The sequence below is a fragment of the Nyctibius grandis genome, chromosome 1 (genome assembly GCF_013368605.1).
Source record: "Nyctibius grandis isolate bNycGra1 chromosome 1, bNycGra1.pri, whole genome shotgun sequence".
NCBI lineage: Eukaryota > Metazoa > Chordata > Aves > Nyctibiiformes > Nyctibiidae > Nyctibius > Nyctibius grandis.
The window spans coordinates 125,533,826-125,558,355 of record NC_090658.1 but is presented as its reverse complement, the minus strand read 5'-3'; the positions used below and the strand labels follow the sequence as shown (position 1 = coordinate 125,558,355).

Here is a 24,530-nt window from a genome sequence, read left to right as displayed (position 1 = left end):
TGTAGGAGTCATTAGCACAGCAAAATATTTTTACTTTATTTTCAAAATAATTATTTTTAAAGCCATCTTTTGTCTGTAACACAGATCAAAGCTATTTACAATTAAAATATTTTACAAAAATATATTTTTGACTTAAAAAATATAAAAGAAATATGGATTAAGTCTATAAAAGTTAAATTCTAGTCCCAGAAGATTTTGGAGAAATACAGTCACAAGTAAACAGTCTGTGATGCACTACAGTTTCTACAATAAAGCATCCTTGTTTTTCTATAACACTATTTATTGCAAATATACAAAGTTATAAAACACTAGAAATCTAATTAGGGTACGATGAAGTAAGGTTCAGTAGATCTTACTGGGAAGCAGAAGGAGGACTTCCCTCGAGGCTTCAGTTACTGATAAAGTTACAGCCTGATAAAGCAAGATGTGACAACTCCAGCTCTGTGCACACGAGTTCAGTCTGTATCACCAACTACCAAACTCCTACAGCATATCAGACGCTATCTTCACTACATGTTTGCTCTTCCCCAGACGTTCCCCCATGCAGCTCTTGCCTCACTGAACCCATATTTACCATCAATAAACACTCAAACTCCTGACCCGCACACTCACTTCCCTTATTTCTGTATCAGGGTCAAAACCCCTGCAACATCATGAATTCTTTTTCACGAGGGATGACTTAACAATAACCCTACCAGAGATCACTGTGCACCACAAGAGCTTAATGACTGCTGAGTCAGAGAGTGATATTTAGCAATTAATACAGAAAATAGCTTGTCAAGCTGTCTACTTGCTAGCAGTCATAAATCTCACAGGCACTTTTTATCTTCCCAGGAATCTTTCCAAAAAGGGTAAAGCAATAAAGCATTGTCATATGTTTTAGAATGCCTGAACCATCGCTTTACTTTGACAATGATCACTTCTAAAAAGACTTCTTAACTTAGGAGGAGATGGCAGTAGAAGACATTTGGGAAAAAATCCTCAAGTATTTAACAATAAGACAATGGTTACCACTACATCTTTGAGGAGGCAGGATCCACTGATTAAACTGCACAAGAACTGTTTTTGTGTGAATATCAGGCTTGTTTCAGTAATCTGAGTGTTGCTTCAAAAATTTCTATTTCCGAATCATTGATTTAAGGTGTTCTAGTTTGTGCTCCTCAATGAAGTCTTCAACAATCTGCAGAGCTCTGACTTTCACCAGCAGGAGAAGAACTTCTTTTGTTTCATTACTATAAAATAAGAAAAAAAAAAGAGAAAAATTTGATATAGCAACACGTTTAGGTACCTGACTTAAGTACACTATTAATTTTAAAAACAGTCAGGCATCTCTCCTTGGCAGCTGGTCATCAGGTGACCTTGGCTACACTGACCAGTAAGAGCACCCAACATGTAGTGCCCTAAACTATCACATTAAACTAGAACTGCAGAAGCACTCCTTTACATTATGGACTCCATCTTTTGCTTTATGTATATATGTGATGAGAACATCCTTGAAAGTGTCAAATATACGAGACTGAAGAAAATTAAGAAATATTTAACACAAGGCACACGAGGAAGTGCTTGAACCCCAAGGGAAGCCTGATCTATCACCTGTGGTTGTTCCTGTGTAGTACACGGGCACACTGCAGCAAGTGCTGGCAGAAGTTCAGTAACTCAGGGAGAGTTGATCCACTTTTAAGATCTTGGAACCATCTTTCTGGGAAGCACGCAACCACCTGTTCACACAAAGAATATTTGGAAAAAGTTGAAAAAGAAAATTCTTTCAATCTAACCAAGTCACATCGCTTCTGACAGGGACTTTTTGGAAGGTTCAGTCATTAGTAGTGTGTTTTTCCTTTGAAAGCACAATTGGTTATCCCTACAAGCAGTTATTCTTAAGAAACTATGGACTGATATTTGCTCTAAAATGTTTTTATGTACCAAGGTCATAACAAAATTTAAATTTAAAAATTTTAAATGTTGTTTAAATTTTAGACTTTTAAATATTCCATCTTCAATTTTGTCCCCTCTTCATGGAAAAAAAAAAAAGCTTTTAGCACACACCCTCTTCCAACATACATGTTATCTTTTACCTTATTATACTTTTCTATGCTATCCAGCCCTGGTGGCGTGTTTAAGAGGTTCAGAAGAAGGTAACGATTCAGCAACTTGCTCAGTCCCAAATCACGGATTGTATCTTCTTGTACAATCCCATCCCAAAGAAGAACATTGGAGAGCAGCTGCAGTAATGAAGAAACAGAGAATATGTACACTTGGTGGCTGGAGGTGTGCCAAAACACAACACTACAAGTTTTATGTACAATAAAGAGATAATAATATGTCCACCCAATTTAAGTACTCAAAACCCAGGATTCACTCTCCAAACTTACTGTCAATTAGCCACTAATAAGCTGCATATAGTAAGTAATCTTATCAAGTAGGATAATTAACTGCATATGAGCACATATGTGCATATGAGCTGTACCCTAATATGTATATATATGACCTCCCAAGGTTAGGAAGAGCATTTTAACCTATTAGAAGGGTAACAATTTGCTAAGGCCCAAGCACAGAAGAGGACTACGCTTTATTCTTTTCACGGAAGAGCTAGCAGTCAAATCTGAAAGCGTGAAAGAAGGAAAGAGTATTTAAGACACTCCCCCCACAAGAACTACAGACCAAAAACAAGTGGCATTCAGTTCTAAGGGAACCTTCAGAGAATCCAAGACAGAAGTAAAAAAAGTTACTACACCTGCTCAGGATAAGACTACATGCAGCCCTCGTAACGTGATGGAGGCTGGCAGCCACAGTTCATAGCAGCACAAAGAGATTTTTGTATCTGATCTCAGTATTAGGTACTGAGAGTTTTCTTCTGTTGCTCCTACCGCTGTAAATCCTTATAGTTGTTGTCATTTCTGAGTCTGATGAGAACACGACTAATTCTCCCCTTAACTCAGAACAGGTTAATTTTAAGGTAACTGTTAACCTCAAGGTATTTTACCCTCACAGACACAGCCTGGTATCTTTGCAGTCACCAGTCAAACAGCACTCACAATGCCCACCACCTCTGCACATTTCTCTGGAGTATCGGATGGGACGCTTCCCTCTAACTGCACGAGCAACTACAACATAGATGAAAGAGAAAGGAGTGCTTCCACTGGCCAGCGTTCATCAGGAAAGGACACGGCGTAGTAAACAAGCAGCACATTTTGAGCTACCCGCTGTATCTACACTAGGCAGTTAGGGAATACCAGAGTGCAAACACTGAACTTCCATCACCCGTACTTTTGCCTTAGAGGAGTTTCCGGCTCACTTCTCGCCCAAGCCAATTAGTATTCGTCCACACACTTTCTGGGCATGGTTTAGAGGCCATTCCTAACAAGCACTGTGAAGATGGCAACCCGTATGGAAAGACAGCGTTTTAATAGCATGAATGGGGGGCTGCAGAACGGCAGTGTGGTCTCAGTGCCAGAGAGCAGTCTCAAGCACAGGTGAGTTAAGACTAGTCTCAATATTAAGTAGGTCCCAAGAGTTTAACACAGATGAGTTGCAGTACTATTTAACCTGGGGTGATCAAATCCACACCTCCACTCCAAGAAAAAATGATGTGACATCTCTTCAAGAGATACACTGAGCAAGAACACTTTAAACTACTCTCCATTATCACCCCCCTTCACAAAGATGACCACTGTGACAGTGAAGATAGAAATCAAAAGCTAAAAGGAGAAAACTTCAAGCTGCAGGTGAAAGCAAGCAGGTCTGACTTCCAGGAAAAGACAAGGTCCTAGAAGGTGGGATCACAATCCCTTGTCTGCCTTGTTTTTTTGCTTGGTGTCCTAACCCCCAAGTATTAAGCTCCCTCTTGCTTTCTCTTTATCTGTCCATGACAGATTCCTGCCCAGCAGCTCACCCTAGCAGCAGAGGTGGCAAGTTCTTTGCCAAACAGACCTCAACACATCCACTTCCCAGGCTTTTCAACTTCTCTTTCCAACAGAAAGGAAGCTCTGCATCATGACAACAGGAAGCCTATGCAGGCCCAGGCATTGTGAACAGCAGGGGGCCAGGCATCATGAATTGCAGGGGAACTGGAATATTGTCTGGGGTTTTAATGGGGTTTTATCCATCTAAATCTCACCTTTAGTAAGAATCCAAATCCACTCCTAGAAGAAACACATCTTAAGTAGGAACTGAATCACAAGCATTCAGAAATTCCCAACTCAGCACCTCAAAAGTAAACTATACTGATGTGCTTATGAGAACATGCAGTGATTATATTCTACAGTAACGGTCACCATAACTAATGCCATTTTATAAGGCAAGTGGCCATTCTCTGTGACTGAGCGGGTCACATATTAGTCCCTTTTCCCCTCATTATCAGGTCATGAAGGTCCTGTGCACCAAGCAGACGAACCAAACAGATTTCTTTTTCCCCTCCCTGTCAGCCTCAAGATTCCTGGGCACCAGGCTGACTACTCCCCTCCTTACCAGCCCTGAAGGTCCCAGGCACCTGGCCAGCCACGTGGCAGTGATGACTCCGTCAGGGAACAGGGAAGCGTAACAGCACACAGAGCGCTGTCCATAAAATCAAGCAGTTACAAGTCCTAAGGGGAACTTGCACCAGAACTGCTGCTGGACAGTGAGAACCATGAGCCCCCATGGTGGCCAGGGACGCCTCCACCATCCTCTGCTTCCTCTGAGGACTGAGTGACATGTATTCTTTTACGTGTTTTGAGTCTAGATTATGACTGTTATATTACTGATAAGATTTGACCTGATCTGCAGAGGGTCCAGGTGATTAGGAACCATAAGCTAAGAAGTGCTATAAATTCTGTGCTATGCTACTTATAAAATTGTGTTACGCTGATTCTGATTATAAAAATCCTGTGCTACTCTGATCATAAAATGCTATGCTATGCTGATCATAAAATTCTGTTTAAAAAAAAAATAAAGCTTTAATTGTACCTTCTACTTAGTGTCATCATCATTGTGCCCAGGATCCCCAAAAGAACCCGTCTGTCCCCGTAGCGTTGGGTGACAGTGACTAACTAATATGACATTAAGGCCACCAGGCCTGACTGACCCACTCAAGGGGAAAAAAATGAACCAGCAGGAACAGATGGTCAGATCAAAGTGTCTTGCAGAAGATGTACCACTTGGGTAAACAGATGTAAAGTGTTCATTTATAATTCATTCTTAAATCATCACACGCAGGTTGCACAGAGAACACATCCTTCACTGAGAAAAATGGTTAATCATCCTAATAAAAATGTATTACATCTCCTAGGAATCAGACTTGCCTGAAGATATATTTCCTGACTGACTGCAAAATATTTTTTCACTAAAATGAATTTCAAAGAAAAACACAGGTATATTTTCCTCTACCTTAACAGCTGACCAAAACCGTCTTTCTTGAAATTTTGAACATAGTGATGATTTGTCTTCCACAGTGCTGGTCAGGGAAAGAAGAAAAAAGGTAAAATAAGGATTTTTTTGTGTTTGCTTTTAAAAGATAAACAGACAATTGATCTCTTAGATACTGGTGAATGTTAGTTCTGGCATTCTTTCAGCAGTGACAGCCACATCCAGAATAATGGTCTAGGGAAAACAGCTGTCAATTTGAACGCATTATAATAAAACTGCTATGAAATAATTTCCAATAAAATCAGCAATTGGAAACACTTGTGTCTACATTTCATGGATTCAGATCAAAACAGCATTGCTTAGAACCAAACATCCTATGCCAGCTTTAGCAAAGCTTGTCTCCTAGCTGTATCTTAACCCCACATCTGCCAGACTCCTACTCATTCCTATCTTTGAAACAGTATCCAATAGTAAGCATCAGCAACATAACCCCTATTTGAGGAATGACAGGAAGGAGCAGGGGACACACGCAGATGACACCAGATCACCTAAACTAACACAGGCCCTCAGATATAAGTTGCTATGCTAAAACCTGACTGTGGATCTTGTATGCTGGAAAGCTTTCAGTTACAGGAGCAAAAAAGCATTAAGTCAGTGGAGTAATTTCTATTAGAAAGAGTTCATAAACAGGAGTAAGGCTTCATAACCTTTCCTAGAATAAAACAGCAGAAGGCAAGTTTATCCCATCAGCTGTTAATGGAAGTCTATAATATTTCATCTACATCTGTGGGGCAGAAGGGTAGAGGAATAAAAAAAAAAAAAGTTTAAGAGAGTCCCAGAGTCAGCTTACCTTTTAGGATACAGAGGAATAAACACATCTTCCTCCACAGATTTCTTCATTCTTAGGACAACCATGTTCATCAGATCCTATTAAAAAAGAATTACTAATGTGTCCTCGCAAGAAAGACTTAACCTTATATTTGTAACAACTTCAATAGTTATTTTGTTCATCTAGAAGTGCAATATGCTAATTAGAGCAAAGTACAGTTACCACTTGTGTACAATACACACCAAGACCATGAATATATTAAAAACAGCAGACAAATCACAGCTCTAATTATCTATAGGGTTAGGATTTTTTTTTAAGATCAAGTCATTTCCTTAAGTAAGAACTCCATGCATGTTAATTTTGCCAGGCAGCAGGAAAACTGTATAGATCAATAACAAAATAAGTCATGAACACAGGATCTCCATAACAAGCTGTGAAATTCTATGTAAAAACAAAAATAATCACAGCTAGAACAGTATGTGGTTTTAGGCAACATGTTTTTAGGTGCCATAGATTGCAACCTATTTTTTTTAAAAAAAGCTTTTTTTGTTTTAAATTTATTTATTTAAAGTTCTGGATTACTTTACTTTCTGTATAAACAGTATCATGGTTTCAAATCAGCAACCTTTGGAAGGCTCAGCTGGAAGGCATAAACATTTTCTGAGAAATATTTCTTCTCATACTCACGGCCTAAACATTACCCACTCCACCGGTTTTATACTAGATAAACCTCCAGATTTTATATCAGAATAAAACCAGAATCAGGCTGAAGAAGGGCATACTAGAGTGACTATGTGTATAGAAGTAATTATTAAAAGATTCCTAGGATTACAGAAGTAGTCTTTCTCCTAGCCAGTTAATTAACCTCTGGGGATTTTTAAGTTTTAAAATTCTAGATTTACTTTATAAATAAAAGCTTAAGGAGTTGACCACTGGAGCATTACTAGCATTTAAAGCTCAAATTTTGAAAGATAATTAAATGCAAATGAAATTCTAACTATTGTTACTGCAGTGAAGCAAGATCATATTTTTGATAGGTACAATCAGAGTTTTTCTACAAACAGGAGCTAGTTTCTGCCATTATCATCAATAATGAGAGCATCAGAGAGCTGGAAGTTTAACTGTTAGATTTTCTTAATATAAAGTGACAAAACAAACAAGTAATCAGAACTGAACAACCTCAGGACAATGTGCTAAGTGCCCATAGGAGCACACACAGAAAGCACACACAGTGGATGAACCTGTCCCTTCCCCAGTACCCCAGGAGCTTTTACCTCTTTTGCTCGACTGCATTCGTTTTTGGAAAGGACTTGTTTTGCAAAGATGCTACTGCAAAGCTGTATGAGGTTCTTTGTCTGTGAAGTAGATAAAGGATCCCACACATTCTTTACAAATACTGAAAAAAAAAAATAGGAATCATTTCATTCACATTATGCAAGTAGTTACCCACTCTAGTTCCAAGGCATTACAATGTAATAGAAGTAAACATACAAAAAACTAAGTGTGTCACAATAATCTTAAAAAGAGGCTACCTTAGCCTCACTCTGTGGAGCTACATAACCACTACATCTTGGAGCATCATTATATAACTAACATTGTCTGATAGTTATCATTTTTATTTAAGGTTTGCCCAGCTGCAGTGAACATTGTCAAGACAATCTTACTATACCTGTAACTTTTGGAAGAATAGTTTTTTCAATCACTCTAGGCAAAACTTCTTGATCATGATCATCCCTTTTTGATTCAGATATGTTTTTGGCACAACTGAATTCTTCTATAGCTCTGAACCAGGGCATCTCTTCCAACTCTGTAAAATTCTGCTGAAAGATCATTCCTGTTAATTGTTCAGTAGTCAGGATTAAAAGAAAAGCTCCATCCAATGATACCGCAGATTCCCCCCTAAGGTCAGATCCACATTCATCACTGAATGGGCCAAAAAAGCAAATCAGGAAAACTAGATTAAAAGCTAGAATTTAAAGGGTGGGATTGTTAAAGTGTCTTCAAAGCACTCCGGAGAAGTTTTATAAGGGGTGCTGCAAAAGGAGCTGGAGGTAAGGGCAAAGGAGAAAGTTAAGAAGATTCCAATCACATGCTTCAGTTTCTGAGACCAACACAGTATCTTTCTATTAATTTCTAATGCACTGTGCTATGTATAGAAAAACTATCTCATTTTTCATATTAATACATAATACACAAACACACGTACCATTTTTGAAGAAAACAAAGTCAGCTAATGCACCTACCTCAAGAGGATTCCAATTTATTAACTGAACTCTGATTAATGGATTTAATAGCTTAGGCAGGCAGAAACTGATATAAGCTTCACAGTAAGAGTCAGGAAACTTCTCTTTCCATTCCTGGAATTTCAACAGGATTTTTCTGATGTCACAAAAATCTGCATGTACATCTTCAAAGATTTTCCTACTATCCTCTAAAACGTTATCTATGGATAATATTCATTGGGAATAAAAAGAAACAATCACAGAACTTATTGAGGCATAAGCTGAAGAGTTTACGCATCTATAGGACATAAGAAATATCTGTATGGTAATTTCATTTGTCATTTATCTTTGACACACCAGACATTGAAATGGGTTTTAAAACCAGCTCCCTGGAAACCGGAAAATCCAGTTTCAGAAAAAAATACTGTCAGAAGATCAAAAAAGGCAAGTTTCATCATGACCTAGTCCACATATTTATACAACCACTATGTTTCAAACTTTATACCACAGTGATAAAGTTACAGACATGAAAACCCTTCTGTTATCTGGAGAAAAGGTATTATGCTTTTCCCTGCTCCTCTTCATCCGTTCATTTAAGATAATTAAAACACCAACCTTTAATTCACTCTATCTTCAGAAAACAAATTGATTATACAAAACGTATTGTAGCATTGCATTGAGTACTGTCAGATCAGCTGTGGCACAATCCAAAAGAGCTTACTTCCAGTTGAAACAGTCATGCATAATGCCACCACACCATAACTCATACCAGAAGAAATCTACAACCATACATTTATTCTTCTCAAGTCATTAGTTGGAACTGTCTGAATGCATTTCTTTTCTACAGTGTGTAACTAAGAATATGTATCTCAAATGAAGTATCTCTTCACCTTTCCTAAAAGAAAAAAAATCATTAAAAAAATATCAGAAAGAGATTTTGTTTTAGGACATCATACTAAGACTGTCACCAACCTTTCCTCTTCTGGAACTCAGTCACCTCTGTCAGAGTCAGCTCATCATCGCTCGACATGCCTTCATGGTGATCACCTTCTCCTGAACACTCTCTCACTTGCTGTCTGCAAGTCCTGCATTTTGTAATGAACTCAGATGAGTTACCCTCCCCGTGTATGCAGAAGGAAGCTTAATGAAAGATAATCCAACTTCAAAAAACGTACTAAAAGCAAGTTGTGAGAGCAACAGCCTAAGGAAACGCAATCAGGGACCAATGGTAATTACGTAACCATAAGGACACAGGAACTGTGGATGAAGGAGGGGCTTTGGGAACTGACACAGAAGAGGTTAGAGCAATGTCTCTGATCTCCCCTATTAACCATGTAATAACCTTCACTTCACCTCATTCCTGCTGATGAGGCTAGTAATTCATCACACCTGGAACACTAAACCTCTAGCATGGCACTGGACACTGTCTGACAGTTTTAGTGTATAGTGAACTACTGAGCTCTCAGTCTTTATCATCTTAGTTCTGGATTACTTGTGCAATAACCCACATAAAAACTGTGATAGCACCCAAGTGCCAGTTGGGCTCAAAAAGCTACTGCCATGACACCAAAACACACAGCAGGCTGCAAAATCAATAGCTTGCATCTCTGCCACAGGAAAATGATACATGGTATGAAAGTAACATTCCGTAAATACTTTTATATGGTTATTTACATCTATTAGTATCAAAGGTTAACTGCTTCAAGTGGAAGTTCTTATTATACCACTTTTCATCCATTAAAATTCCAGGGTTCTTGCTACTTCAAAGTACAGCTATGAGTTGAGGCACCAATGCAACCGAAAACCTTTCAAAGCTCAAAATAACCTTGGAAAAAAAATATCAGTAGCAGTCTCTGAACACTATAATTTCCAAAATGTAGTATCTAGCCTACATGCATAGCAGGGGAGGGGCTAGATACTGCTCTGCTTCACTCGCCCCCACCACCACCTCCAACAGCAACAACACTGCCTGACTTTTCTTGCTATCTACACAATAATACAAAAAAATATATTGCTGTATGAGGTCATGATTTTATTTATTACAATGGGACAGAAAAAGCTTCTGTCATAGTTTTGTGAAGAGCTTCACTTAAGGCTTGTTAATTTAAAATAACAAGATCTGTTAGCATTCAGATTCAAATCAACATGAAGAGAACATCATTAACAAATAGATGGTTTCCAAGTACTTTGAGTTTTGGAAAGCAAATACCTATTTTTCATATAATCTCATTTAGTAATCCAACCGGTTTACATTCATCACTGCATACATGACAGAAAGCCAGTGTACAGTACAGTTATCAGAGTTAAATGTACATGTACATAATACCCACCTTCGATGTTCACACATTTCCAGAAGCTGCGTCTTCTCACCACGGTTCAAACCACTATTAGTTGGTTTGTCATTCCCGCCTATCAAAAGACAGAAACAGCTGAAAATAAAATGGTATGACTTTGAAGTTCCTATTTTCTCAATAAGGAAACACTGATTCTCCTTCTATTGTTCTTCATTTGGAAAACAGCCAAAGAAAAATCAAACCCCCTAATCAAAACTCTAAAGAGTCTCCAGAATAATGCACAGTAAATATTACTTGTTAATTGCATATAGTCAGATGTGGTTGTTCCCTTGTAGCAGTTGATGAAAAGCTGAGTGTGAAGACATTCCAGTCAATGCTCATTGCTTCCCAATCCTGGAAAAGGAAGTCAGTGCCTTCCACAATAGGTTCTTAGCAGCATGAAAAGCAAGTGTAGTGACCTACTTTCATCCTGTACTCAAAAATGAAACCATGTAATAAATGAGAATAATAAAGGCTTGGTTCCAACATTGTAATGGAAGTTAAATCCCTGATTTACACTATTCAAAATCATCGCATTTAGATTTCAAGACTAGTCAGCTCCCTGCTGTCTCCTGTTATCTGAGTGGTTACTGACCGTGTGACCCCAATTACCTCTGCTCTGATACTTGAGTCCAACCCCAAAGTAGAAACTAGAAGCGTTTTCTACTTGAGCCATTCATTTGTAGCACAATTAGCTGGCTGATATGTGCACAACATGCCAAAACAGTGTACTACTACTACTACTACTGAAGCATCATATAAGAAAAAACAACCTTTCCACTATATTAAACACAACCAGGAACATAAAAAAAAACCAATTAAAAGTGCTGTTAAACATGCAAGTACAGTCTCATTTGTAATGAGCTGGAAGTAAAATCATTTTCATTGCAACTATTATTGTGGCACTACCCTTTTCTTCTTAACACCTGCTACACCATTTTACAAAATCACACAGGCTGCTAGCTTTCTTTAATCAGCAGTTTATCCTGTGTAGTGAGAAGACTGAACCGATATGATTAGTAGTTACTAGAAACTGGTGCAGCTGGCCTCTATCTGTTCCCAGCACCTCCAAGCATATTGCTCTTAGCTTTGCCTAAACAGTTTTAATGGGTTTGGTTTTGGAGGTTGGGTTTGATTTTTTTTTAAACAGCAGCAGCTAAAGATTCACATGGCATACAAACAATACGCTGGTGTGAAAAGAAAACATGAGATGAGAAAGTTGTAATACTTTTTCCTACAGTGACCAAAAACCCAAAACAAAACACAATTTTGTTTTTGATAAAATCCTTACACAAAGAGGCTTCTTTCTTCATGTCCTTCCCTTCACATGTCACCTTCTAGTGTGAAATCTCCATTCTGAACACACACATAGCCTTAAAGACACTCTCACCTAAGAGTGATGTCACCAAGTAAACACACTGCTTTTTCATGTATTCACAGAATCCTACATCAGCAAGCTTTCTCCAACTTAAGACTACTGGAAAACTGAATACGTTTTAATTTTTAAATATTGATGGGAAATTGCTGATGTTAATAACTCAAAATTGATTAAGTATTTGGTCATGTTATGTTCACTATTAAACCAACTAAAAACAACATAATGGACCTTACTGAGGTGAGGACTTCAACTGAGGTGCAGTAGAGCACACCTACTGACCATGGAAAGGGGAAAGGAGATCAAAGGTGAGAATAAAATACCTCCAAAAAAAGTAATTGCTTATTTCTGCTCAAAGAATGAATGTTTCGATACGAAAATAACTTTTAACTTCATACTAACTTGTAAGATGCTGAATATAAGCAGATTCATTTTTCAGCTCATCTTGCCTTCGTTTCAACACTGTCATGGCTCGTTGCTGAAGAAGTACATGTACGGCCAATTCTAGCTCATTAATATATTTCAGCTGAAATACAGTAAACAGCAATCAGGTTTTCAATCAAATAAAATGTAAAAGGAATGAACAAAAACCAGTTTTCAGTACTTGGTTAGAACCAAAGTATTACAGATTGAAAAGTACATTTGGAGTTTCAGACTCTTTTGTAAGATGAAAAACACAAACTAAATGCCAGCTGCTCACCATGGGACTACCCAAGACTTCATACAAAAGGGTTCAACAGGACACTATTGGTCTACTTGGATAGTTTTCAGTTTGCTTTTGAGCCACTGGCCATTAAAGAAAATATATTCATTAATTCTCCTTAAAGTTACGTGAAGAGACTCTCAGTTGTGATGCAATCAAGTGATATAAATTAGATTTCCTAGCACTATCTATAGCAGTTAATAACAGTTTACTTTCACTGAGGCCAAACTTTAGGCAGCTCCTCCCCTTTTTTAAATAAACAAAGTTCGCAGTTCAGGAAACAGACGCAGCCGATAACATAGACAAATTCTCCCACAGCTCTGCTAACTCAATCTCAACTCAAACCCAACATGAAACCTTTACTCTCTCTTATGTAATCCTGAGTAAAGACATTTAGAGAGATCCCAAAAGTTAATTCAAGCGACACTGCACATTCAACTTCAGCGCACTCTAGACTAGACTTGCAGAAAACTCTCTCCAACAACATTTATTTTCTCAACAAACAGAACCTAGTGAGACGACAGCTTAAGTCAATACACCTATACAACATCACTTTAGGTCAGGGTGAGGGCTGATTTGTTTTCCCTATATTTTATTTCCTGTTACATTAAAATTTCTGCTAGAATTGATTTTTAACTGGGTGGTTTCCCTCATCATTTCCAAACAAAAATCCCTCATCTTTCATTGACAGAATGCACCTTTATAATCTAAAGAAAAAAAAAAAAAAAAGGAAGAGGAAAACATACATACTTTTTCATTCAAACAGTTTATCAAGTTTTCTACATATGTTTTCATGGCTCTGTAGAATTTGTAATTCTGAGCTGCATCCGAAGACTTCTCTAACTCCTGCACAGTCATCTTTGACTTTTCAACGTCCTCCACGTATTTTTCATGCTCCCTTTGGTGGGCACGGTGCACATCCTGCAATGACGTTATCCTAAAAAAGAGAAACCCAGACAACTAAAACTATTGCCAAGTTAACAGTTGTTACATTCCAAAATATTTTTCCCATTATAATTGCATACAAAATCTTTACCTGTGCCAATTTGCATCTGAGCTAAGCAGCATTGAAAGATTTACCAATGTCAACATTTGTAGAAGCATGGGGTGTAGACAAGCATTGTGCTTTGGAGTCTCAAATGTCACTTACATGGTGCTAGTTTTGAAAGCACCACTGACAGGTGGTCCTGCTTGACTAACCTGATCTCCTTCTATGACAAGATGACCTGCTTACTAGATGAGGGAAAGGCTATGGATATTGTCTACCTAGACTTTTGTAAAGCCTTTGACACAGTCTCCCACAGCATTCTCCTGAAGAAACTGACTGCTCACGGCTTGGATGGGCGTATGCTTCACTGGGTGAAAAACGGGCTGGATGGCCGGGCCCAAAGAGTTGTCGCGAATGGAGTTAAATCCAGTTGGTGGCCGGTCACAAGGGGTGTTCCCCAGGTCTCAGTGTTGGGGCCAGATCTCTTTAATATCTTTATCAATTAAGTGGATGAGGGGATCGAGTGCACCCTCAGTAAGTTCGCAGAAGACACCAAGTTGAGCGGGAGTGTTGATCTGCCTGACTGTAGGAAGGCTCTGCAGAGGGATCTGGACAGGCTGGATCAATGGGCAGAGGCCAACTGTATGAGGTTCAACAAGGCCAAGTGTCAGGTCCTGCACTTGGGGCACAACAACCCCATGCACCACTACAGGCTGGGGGAAGAGTGGCTGGAAAGCTGCCTGGTGGAAAAGGACCTGGGGGTGTTGATTGATAAACAGCTGAATATGAGCCAGCAGTGTTCCCAGGTAGCCAAGGAGGCCAACGGCATCCTGGCTTGTATCAGCTATAGTGTGGCCAGCAGGACTAGGGCAGGGATCGTCCCCCTGTACTCGGCACTGCTGAGGCTGCACTTTGAATACTGTGTTCAGTTTTGGGCCCCTCACTAGAAGAAAGACATTGAGGTGCTGGAGCGAGTCCAGAGAAGGGCAACAAAGGTGGTGAAGGGTCTGGAGAACAAGTCTTATGAGGAGCAGCTGAGGGAACAGGGGTTGTTTAGTCTGGAGAAAAGGAGGCTGAGGGAAGAGCTTATTGCTCTCTACAACTACCTGAAAGGAGGTTGTAGCAAGGCAGCTGTTGGTGTCTTCTCCCAAGTAACAAGTGATAGGATGAGAGGAAACGGCCTCAAGATGTGCCAGGGGAGGTTTAGGTTGGATATCAGGAAAAATATCTTCACTGAAAGGGTTATCAAGCAGTGGAACAGGCTGCCCAGGGAAGTGGTGGAGTCACCATCCCTGAAGGGATTTAGAAGACATGTAGATGTGGTGTTGAGGGATATGGATTAGTGGTGAGCTTGGCAGTGCTGGGTTAACGGTTGGACCCAATAATCTTAAAGGTCTTTTCCAACCTAAATGATCCTATTACCCTATGATATTTTACCTAGATCCCTCAATACACCACGCTTCCCAAAAACATAAAAAGCCAAATTTTGTGATATCATAATAAATGGATTCTACGCAACGTAATCTGGGGAGAACTACAGCTCATGTCAGCATGGCCATACCAGTTTAATACAAGTTGCAAGGATAGCAGCACCTATAAGCATTCACCATGTGCTCACTACTAAATACAAACCAGCTGAGGACTTTTGCTGCTAGAGGGTGATAAAACCCAGGAACCTATGTCTACAGCTGTCACTAACTATTACGTAGGTAGCACAGGAACATTTACGTATATTATAACTCTGCTTCCTCTTCCCCCCCACCCCTTCCCTCCTTACATATCCCAAGTGACTGCTCAGCTTGAGCAAGCCTCTAACAGAACCAAGAAATGGACTTATTTCACTTCCCTGAGGCAGGAAACACTTCTCAATTAAAATAATTGAACTAAGCTATTGTTTTCTACTGTGCTAGAAGTTAAAAAAGCTATTTCAGCAGTCAGCATGTTAAACACATCTATAAAGTTTACATCAAACAGGTTCCCCCTCCCCTTCTTACTATTTTCCAGACGGGTTTCCCACTCTTGAGAGCTTTATTCTCATTTTTCTTCTTTGATTCTACACATAAAATCCCACTTAACTCATTTCTTTCAGATGATTATGGCAAAGAAAGCATACAATTCCACAAAAATATTTAGTCCAATTTAGTTGCAATTCTTTAAACAAGCAGGTCAATGATGCTTCTTTGTACAAAGCAAAGCATACACAGAGAGAGCTCGGTGCAAGCCCATAGCACATATTTATGTTTCAGCTGTATAATGTTACTTGTCTAAACTTATCTGAACAGCTGCTTCTCAGTGCTCTGAGAAATGACGGGATGGCTTACCTTAGGATGCCTGACCCCAGCTGTCCTTCTCACACTCCCTCTTGGAGGTTGCCACCTCCATCCCAGGACACTTCAGCTGCCCATACAGCAGCTGAACTGGGAAAGAAAAGTCACGGCCTGGCACACGACTGAAGAAAAGAACCAAGGCAGGTTCTAGTCTGCCTGAACAGGCTGTAGAGAATTTACTGCTGCTTCAGGAAATACTGAGCTATTTTTGCAGCTGGTATAAGAACCATCATAAGAGGGCTAGGACTGCCAGCTCCATCTGCCCTGGTTGATAACCTTGAACCAACACTTCTGTCAAAAACTACTAGCAAGCATAAAAGCTGCTGCCATTTAAATGAACTTAGTCCCTAAAGGTCTAGTTGATAAAACATTTGAAAAGTCCAAAGGCTCCCCTACAACAAAACATTGCCAGGTAAAGCTAAAAATTTGTACTACTCTACTGGACATCCTAACAGGCATATTACACATGAAATAACAACCCAAAAATCCTCTGATACTCTGGAAAAAGAATAAGACTTCAAAGCTGTCATCTCTCATTCTGTGACAAAAACTCAGACAACTCAAAAGTTAAGTTCGTAAGAGAAGGATTTACCTTTCAGTCAGTCGCTTCTTCACAATTTCCAAGTCCACAGGTGGCAGAGAAACAGAGGGATCAAACTTTGGTTTAGCTGGTTGAGATTTATGCAGGGAAGCATCATCATAACTTTCCTACAAGAATTTTAAGTGTTAATTTTTAATACACCAGTTACACAAGTTTTCCCTCTGCAGCTCTATAGATCAAAAATATGTATCATTCACACACACAAGGTATATGATATAGATACATATTCCAATCATCAAATTAAGTACAGAAAATGTTGAACAGAAAAGTATAAACAAAAGCAAGGAAAACAAAGTATAAAAAATGCATATATATGTTGTATAAAAGCATATAGTGCATACACATACAAACACCACAAAGTAATCCATAATTTAGGGCACACTTAAGTTGCTGTCTTGGTCTGAAAATATTAACAGCTTTCAATAATGCTTCTATAATGACAGCTGAGACTTCACTAGTACCAAGATTCTGAATATTAAATGTAGAAATAAACTACAGCCAAGCAGTGACGATATCTGATTTTACTCATATCTTGCTTTTTAAAAACTATTTAAATATATTTATGATAAATTATTTACCATCTATTAGTCATTTAATATTCTATTCTCTCACAGTAAACTTTTGCTTTCCTCTCCTCCAATACACATGAATGCTACCTTCTGACAAAGCCAGTGGCCAAAAGACAGATTTTTCATTCTGACAGCTCAGCTTAACTGTAATTATAACTAAAAAAAAGATTGCACTGAATTTTAGCTTATAAATTAAAGGACACACTGCATTATAAACGAGAAGTTTGTATATTAAAATCAAGCCAAAACACAATCAGTTGAAGCAATCAAGTCCATGACTAACAAGGTCTGCTATTAAAAATTGTTGCAGTTTCCTGAACAGCAGAAATTAAGTTTTCCAGAAACAAGTAGAGTATGAAGACCCAAGAACACCAGTCATACTGGATTTGAAATTCAGCAGCAGAAGGATGTAACTTTCTCCCAGTCCTCTAACTATTCCTCTAACTACTCTACTAACAGGCAGAAATTTCTACAATCATCTATTCTGAAATAAAGAACTGGTTATTCAGATTTTCCTAGTCTGATCCAGAGTAGGTGATTCAAGACAGAAAGAAAACTTCTAGCTCATCAGAAGATACAGTTAATTTTTGCCAATTATTTACCAGAAAAAAAAAAAGACAGAATTCTGCTGAACTGTGAAAAGAGCTCTCACAGACTGCCACCCAACAGAAATTTAGCATAATAAAAGAACAGTTTTTGCTCTGCCACTTTTTGACATTTGTAGTATTTCCATGGTCTTGCTTTCAAGATCCCTTGCATGAAAGCAAAAAAAAATCAGGGTTCAGAATTTTATTCTCTGCTTTTCACAGCCTTCCACCAATTACAGGTAGACACCACCACCCTGCTTCTGAACAGCTAGGCAGAGATTACAGATTTTCATTACCATCTTTCCGTATTTCTAATTGCTTTGTCTCTGAAGAATCACAGTACAACTTCCTAAAATCCTCTCTAATGAGAGGGCAGGAAGGAGATGCGACAGTATTTGAGACAAACTGTCTTAGCCAACGAGCAAAAACCATCTACCAATGGTTAGGAAAGTATGTGTCACCTGAGAGAATTTAACAGCTTTCTTTATTTGCTGCTCTTCCCACTGAATTTGTGCTTCATCTTCACTTGATTCATCACGCACAAACACTGGAAGTTAAAACAACCATTATTAAATAAAATTACATCCTTTATTTTTCCCTCCTATGTTCTCCTCCCTCTAAAGTAACAATGGTTCTCCCAACCATCACTGGGAAGTGATACACATAAAAAACAGCAGATGAAAAACCTGCAGATGGAGGACTTCCAAACTGAAAGGCAAGGAAGGTTTGGAAATGGCTAGTGGGATTGGTAGAGTTCATACCAATCTTAATTTCCCCAACATACTGTTTCTCAGACAACTACTACTGCAGTACAAGGAGCACAAACATCTCATTTTTATGTCTTAAAGCAAAGCTCTATATAATACATGTAAATAAGAGTATAAGTACAGTTAGACTATAACACACTATGACACTACACACAGCAAATCCTCGAGTGCTCTTAAATATATGATCTACTATAGACATAAAAATATCTCCTTAGCATTAATTAAGGAAAGCAGAATCAGCTTTCCTTAAAACACATTCCTTATAACCCTTATCCAAATAATAAAGAAACGCAGTCTATAACTCTGGTAAACCAGTGCTGCACCAACAAAACTGCCAGCAGCTATAAGAGGGGGAAAAAAAGCAACGGAGAAGCCACATATGCTTTGCAGACAATAGGCTTGTTTACTTCCGAAGGGCTGGGCTGTTGGGTCTTTTGTCCCCTTTTCAAGAAGGGAGAAATGGCACAAACTCACCCATGTGTTCAGTCATCCTCTGCCTAAGAGTTCTCGTTTTAGGAACAAAATTGAGATTCTTCATATCAGACTCATCATCACTCTCTAAGTCACTGCTTTCTCTTCTCCGGGAGACCTGATGACTGTTTGAGACATCCAGTGGAAGATAATCAGCCCGCGTCCTGGCTAAGTGACGTTTCCTCCGAGCAGCCTCAATACAAGCTGCACTGGGGATATTACCTGTATTGAAGAGAAAGAAAATCTAAGCAAAAGACTAAAAGCAACACCATATCGCTCCTAACATCACCTAATGTCAATAATCTCCACAATTCAGGATCACTGTACAATTCTGAATATAGGACACAAGATATTTTTCTATTAAGCTTACCATGTTGACTATAAGGAGATGGAAAAGCTGCTCTCAGTCTAAAGTGGCTAGTCTAAAGCTGCTCTCTAAGTCTGAGTGGCTCTCAGTCTAAAAACAAAGTTCAGACCTTTTTCTTTTAAATAATCGCCATTAGCCTGTCCTCCTTTTTTCCATCTCCCCAGAAGATATGGATTACTAAACTTACTGAGTTTACAAAAGAATCCAAAGTTTACAAGTAAGACAGCACAAACAAGTTTAAATTTTAATCTCATGAAGGCAATGATGCATTGTTAAACAGGAATTTTTTTGCTACCTTTCTTTTAAAACCAATGGTCATAATTTCTGATCGATTTCCAAAATTAACACAGAAATACAACAAACATCTACAACCAAAAATATAGAGGAGCTGTCACTATTCTTTCAGCAGGGTAGACTGGGCACAAACAAGATGCCTACACCTCACATGACTTAAGCTGAGTGGGATTCATCTCACCTATCCTGTCATGTACGTCACACAAAGAATGTTGTAAAATAACTTCCTTTAAAAAACATCCAGGAAACTAACCTGGTGATAAATCCTTCCTCCTCTGTGGAGAGCTGGATTCATTTTCGGAGTCTGAACTGTTGAGGTCCTCACTTAGTGAAGAATAACTTTCATCCTCCTTCTCCTCCTCTTCTTCACGAGTGCCTTTGGTGTTGCTGGTTCTAGGCTCCAACTGACAGATTTCTGTTTTGGGGAGAAAAAGAGTAAGGTTCACTATTTCAGTCTGAGCTGCTGGAATCTGATGTGTCGTAACGGATTACCGGTAACTATTTACACCTTGCTGCAGCAAAGACTGGTTGCTTATCTATCTTCACCTGTCCTCATCAAAACATGTAAAATCTTCTGACAGTCCAAGATAGTAACTTACAAGCTAGTTCTTGTCTCAAATCAAAGCATATGTCCCAATATGTCCTTCTGCGACACAGAGCACATTCACATGCACAAAAGCAATGATATCAGCTCCCAGACGACAACTGATTAATATCCTGATAGCTCATAGCATGTGAGTGGATAAAGTCAAGGATTCATCCCCCTGGACTTTATAAACTGTATTTAGAAAGTGCTTTTTTTTTTTTAGCATTAACAATGAGGGGAGTCCTTGTTTGAGCTATAAAGGTTTATGTATGTCTGTCTTATCTCTGATTATCTTCGAATTCTTCAAAAATCATAAAACATTAAAAAAAATGATTTCTCTTCATCTGCCACTGCATCTTCAGTAAATCATCAGATTACTGAACAACAGAATGTCCCACCTATTATAAGAATATGAGATACACTTTTACAAGAAGTTACTAAGAAAATTCACCATCTCATTTGAATCACAATCTCAAAGAAAATTATTTCTCAGTCTAATTTATTTTTATCTAACAGTACCAACTAGGGTACATCTGTGAATTGACAGAGGTGTCAAAAGGGGAATAGAGGGGAAGAGAACTTTCAGATACACTTGTTTCTAAAACACACAAACCCCAAACATCCCAAGAGGAAACTTACTATAGGTCAATGAGACCAGGAATACCACCAGAAGAATCAAGGCCATTGACTGTATTCAATTAAAATACTCAAATGCTGTAAGAGCACACAGTTTAATAACATACAGTTTGAAGTCTACATTAAGTTTTATCAAACAAAATCCTACTAAGCTCACATTTTCTCTCAATGCAAATACTCAGATCAAACTGCAATTTGATAGCAATAAGCATGGATGGTTGACACATAGTCTGAAAGATATGATGCTGAGGTATAAATTCATCAGAAGTTTATTAATTCTGATCTGCTATAGGGGTTCTGCATACCCAGGTCTTCTCAAGACCAGCCTCCAAGTTCTGATACTGTTTTACCAAGGTCATATGGAAAGTAATTTTGGCACAAATAGATTAAAATTATAAACCTGTAAAGTAACATTATAAGTACAATCCTGGGTTCAATTAAGAAGTAAAAAACATCTAACAGCAGTATTTCTACATCACTCTTCACTTATTGATTTTGTAATATATTTTCATACAAGTATTCCATAAAATATTTAACTGAAAAAAGTACTTACTTTTGCTTTCTTCAATTTCTGTCTGTGCAGGAAGTAGGCATTCCTTCTTTTGAATTCTAAAAGTCACTTCACTGAAGGATGGTTTTTTAATTTTAAAAAATGCTTCATCACCTATCCAGATAAAACAAAATGATTCTGAGTAACATTAAGAAAGGCAGCAGCATATGCACCTATATGTATTACATATAAAGTATATATAACCTCTACATGTGCACAGCATATTTTTTGAAGTTCTGGCTGCATTAAATGTAACTAGTTCTAGGGCTTTACCACTCAAGATCCATCACCTCTTAACTTAAATCCGTGCAGCTCAGCCTCCTCAATACAGCAACACTGTACTGTTGAAATGTGCTGTTTCTTTGCAGTCTGTGCCCATCACAAAGTGACTCCTGTAAGCTTCCCTGACCTGCCTTGTGTCATGAGCCACAAAGCAACAGCCCAAAAGAGTCAATTAAGCATTTAAGTTACAGTTATTTAAGCTTGTTCACCATTAACTAGATTAGGCTGGAATTACACACTATCTACCTGTTTTCTCTGGGTATCATAGAATCACAGAATAGTTTGGGTTGGAAGGGACCTTAAAGATCATCTAGTTCCAACTCCCCTGCCACAGGCAGGGACACCTTCCTCTAGACCAGGTTGCTCAAAGCCCCTTCCAACATGGCCTTGGACACTGCCAGGGAGGGGGCAGCTACAGCTTCTCTGGGCAACCTGTGCCAGTGTCTCACCATCTTCACAGCAAAGAATTTCTTCTTAATACCTAATCTAAATCTACTCTTTTTCAGTTTAAAACCATTCCCCCTTGTCCTATCACTACATGCCCTTGTAAAAAGTCCCTCTCCCGCTTTCCTGTAGGCCCCCTTCAGGTACTGGAAGGCTGCTAGAAGGTCTCCTCAGAGCCTTCTCTTCTCCAGGCTGAACAACCCCAACTCTCTCAGCCTGTCTTCATACGAGAGGTGCTCCAGCTCTCTGATCGTCTTCGTGGCCTCCTCTGGACTCGCTCCAACAGCTCCATGTCCTTCTTCTGTTGGGGACCCCAGAGCTGGACACAGCACTGCAGGTGGGGTCTCACGAGAGAGGAGCAGAGGGGCAGAATCCCCTCCCTCGACCTGCTGGCCACACTGCTTTTGATGCAGCCCAGGATACGGTTGGCCTTCTGGGCTGCAAGCGCACATTGCCGGCTCATGTTGAGCTTCTTGTCAACCATCACCCCCAAGTCCTTCTCCTCAGGGCTGCTCTCAATCCATTCCCTGCCCAGCCTGTATTTGTGCTTGGGATTGCCCCGACCCACGTGCAGGACCTTGCACTTGGCCTTGTTGAACTTACGTCTGCTCTAAGAAGCTTTCAAAAGCTTCCCAGCCAAAAGCACACAGACATGCATCATCTTCGAAGCGCCTTTATATGCGTTTCTCTTATAAGCCCTCACAACAGCTCTATCTATAACACAGCATTCTTGTTTCTGGTCACAAGGAGCCATGCAGGTGACTCGCGGCTCCCCGGCTCAGTCGGGGAGGAACCCCCCGGATGAGCTGCCTGTTTACCCCAGCTCCCAGCCCAGCTACTCCTCCCCGAGCCCTCCCGGCCGGCCGGGTGTGAGGGGGCCGGCTGCCGCCCCCGGGCGGGTGAGGCTCCCCGGGTCCTCCGGAGGGGGGGACGCCGCCGCACCCTTACCTTCCCGCTCCTCCTCACTGCCGAAGCTCAGCAGCACCTTTCCCCCCCGCGCCGGCCCGGCTCCGGCGAGGCGCGGCCCTCGGCCCGTAGCCGCCCTTCCACGCTCCTCCCGGACGCCGGGGCTGCCCGCCGGCTCCTCTGGCGACAGCGGCCCCTCCGCTGCGGCGCCCCCGGCCCCCTCAGGGAACGCGGCGGCGCTGCCGGGGTCCTCCTCGCCCTCCTCATGCTCCGCTTCCCGCTCGGAATCGGAGCCGGGGCTAAGGACTGGCGGCGGGGCGGCGGCCGGCTCCGGCTCCTCCTCGCTGCTGCCGCTGGAGGCCGCGCGCCGCCGGCCGCGGAAGTTACGCGGGGGGCGCCGGAACATTCCGCCCGCCGAAAAACCGCGCAGCCCCGCGCACACCGCCTCGCCAGCGCGCATGCGCAGAGATCCCAACGCTCCCCCTCAGCCCTGCGCAAACCCCGCCCCACGGCGCGGACCCGCCACTCCTCGCCTCGTCTCGCCGGGAGGTGGGAGTGGCGCGGGGAACAGCTGTCCAATGAGGGCGAGGGGGCGTGTCCCGTGTGAGGAGGGCGAGGGTGGGCGGGCGGAGGTGCCGCGAGGAGGTGAGGTGCGGCGCGGTCGGGCCCGGGGGAGCAGGGAAGGGATCCCGGAGGCAGAAAGTAGAAGGTATTTTGCTGATAATAAATTGATTACTGATGCGTAAAAATGAAATCTGTCTGAAGGGCTGTGGGCCTGTTCATGGCAGGGGCTGCCATGGTGGGCGCTTCCCCTGCTCTGCAGCTTGTTCCTAGGTCATCGGAAACTTATCTGGTTTTGTTATTATAAATATAATTTATAATAATTTATAAATAATTTAAAATAAATTACAGATAATATCAATTAATAACTATATAATTAGTAATAACTTCATAAATAACCAATTTTTATAATTATTATACACGAGCAAGTCCAGAGAAGGGCAACGAAGACGGTGAAGGGTCGAGAGAACAAGTCTGATGAGAAGCGACTGAGGGAAGTGGGGGTGTTTAGTCTGGAGAAAAGGAGGCTCAGGGGAGACCTTGTTGCTGTCTACAAGTACCTGGCAGGAGGTTGTAGCGAGGTGGGTGTTGGTCCCTTCTCCCAGGTAACAAGTGACAGGACGAGAGGAAACAGCCTCAAGTTGCACCAGGGGAGGTTTAGATTGGATATCAGGAACAATTTCTTCACTGAAAGGGTTATCAATAGTGGAACAGGCTGCCCAGGGAAGTGGTGGAGTCACCATCCCTGGAGGTATTTAAAAGACATGTAGATGTGGTGCTTAAGGACAT

At 40.4% G+C, this 24,530-nt stretch overlaps 1 protein-coding gene across 2 annotated transcripts; it reads right to left on the bottom strand.

Annotated features, from left to right (window-relative positions):
• Positions 1–8: 8 nt before the first annotated feature.
• GCFC2 (GC-rich sequence DNA-binding factor 2) lies at positions 9–23,599 on the bottom strand. Of its 2 annotated transcripts, none has more exons than XM_068401960.1 (18): positions 23,223–23,599; positions 21,552–21,662; positions 20,030–20,191; positions 19,119–19,337; positions 18,339–18,424; positions 16,713–16,828; positions 13,556–13,742; positions 12,505–12,628; positions 10,725–10,803; positions 9,367–9,479; positions 8,416–8,615; positions 7,842–7,992; positions 7,447–7,568; positions 6,194–6,270; positions 5,365–5,431; positions 2,076–2,222; positions 1,594–1,718; positions 9–1,232 (listed from the first exon to the last, which is right to left on the bottom strand). In XM_068401960.1, exons 1-18 carry the CDS (start codon positions 23,584–23,586, stop codon positions 1,118–1,120), a joined length of 2,565 nt encoding a protein of 854 aa, XP_068258061.1. In that variant the 5' UTR covers positions 23,587–23,599; the 3' UTR covers positions 9–1,117. The 2 variants fall into 2 exon arrangements, with proteins under 2 accessions (XP_068258061.1, XP_068258071.1); XM_068401970.1 differs by having other exon boundaries at positions 7,842–7,989.
• Between the last annotated feature and the right edge of the window lie 931 nt (positions 23,600–24,530).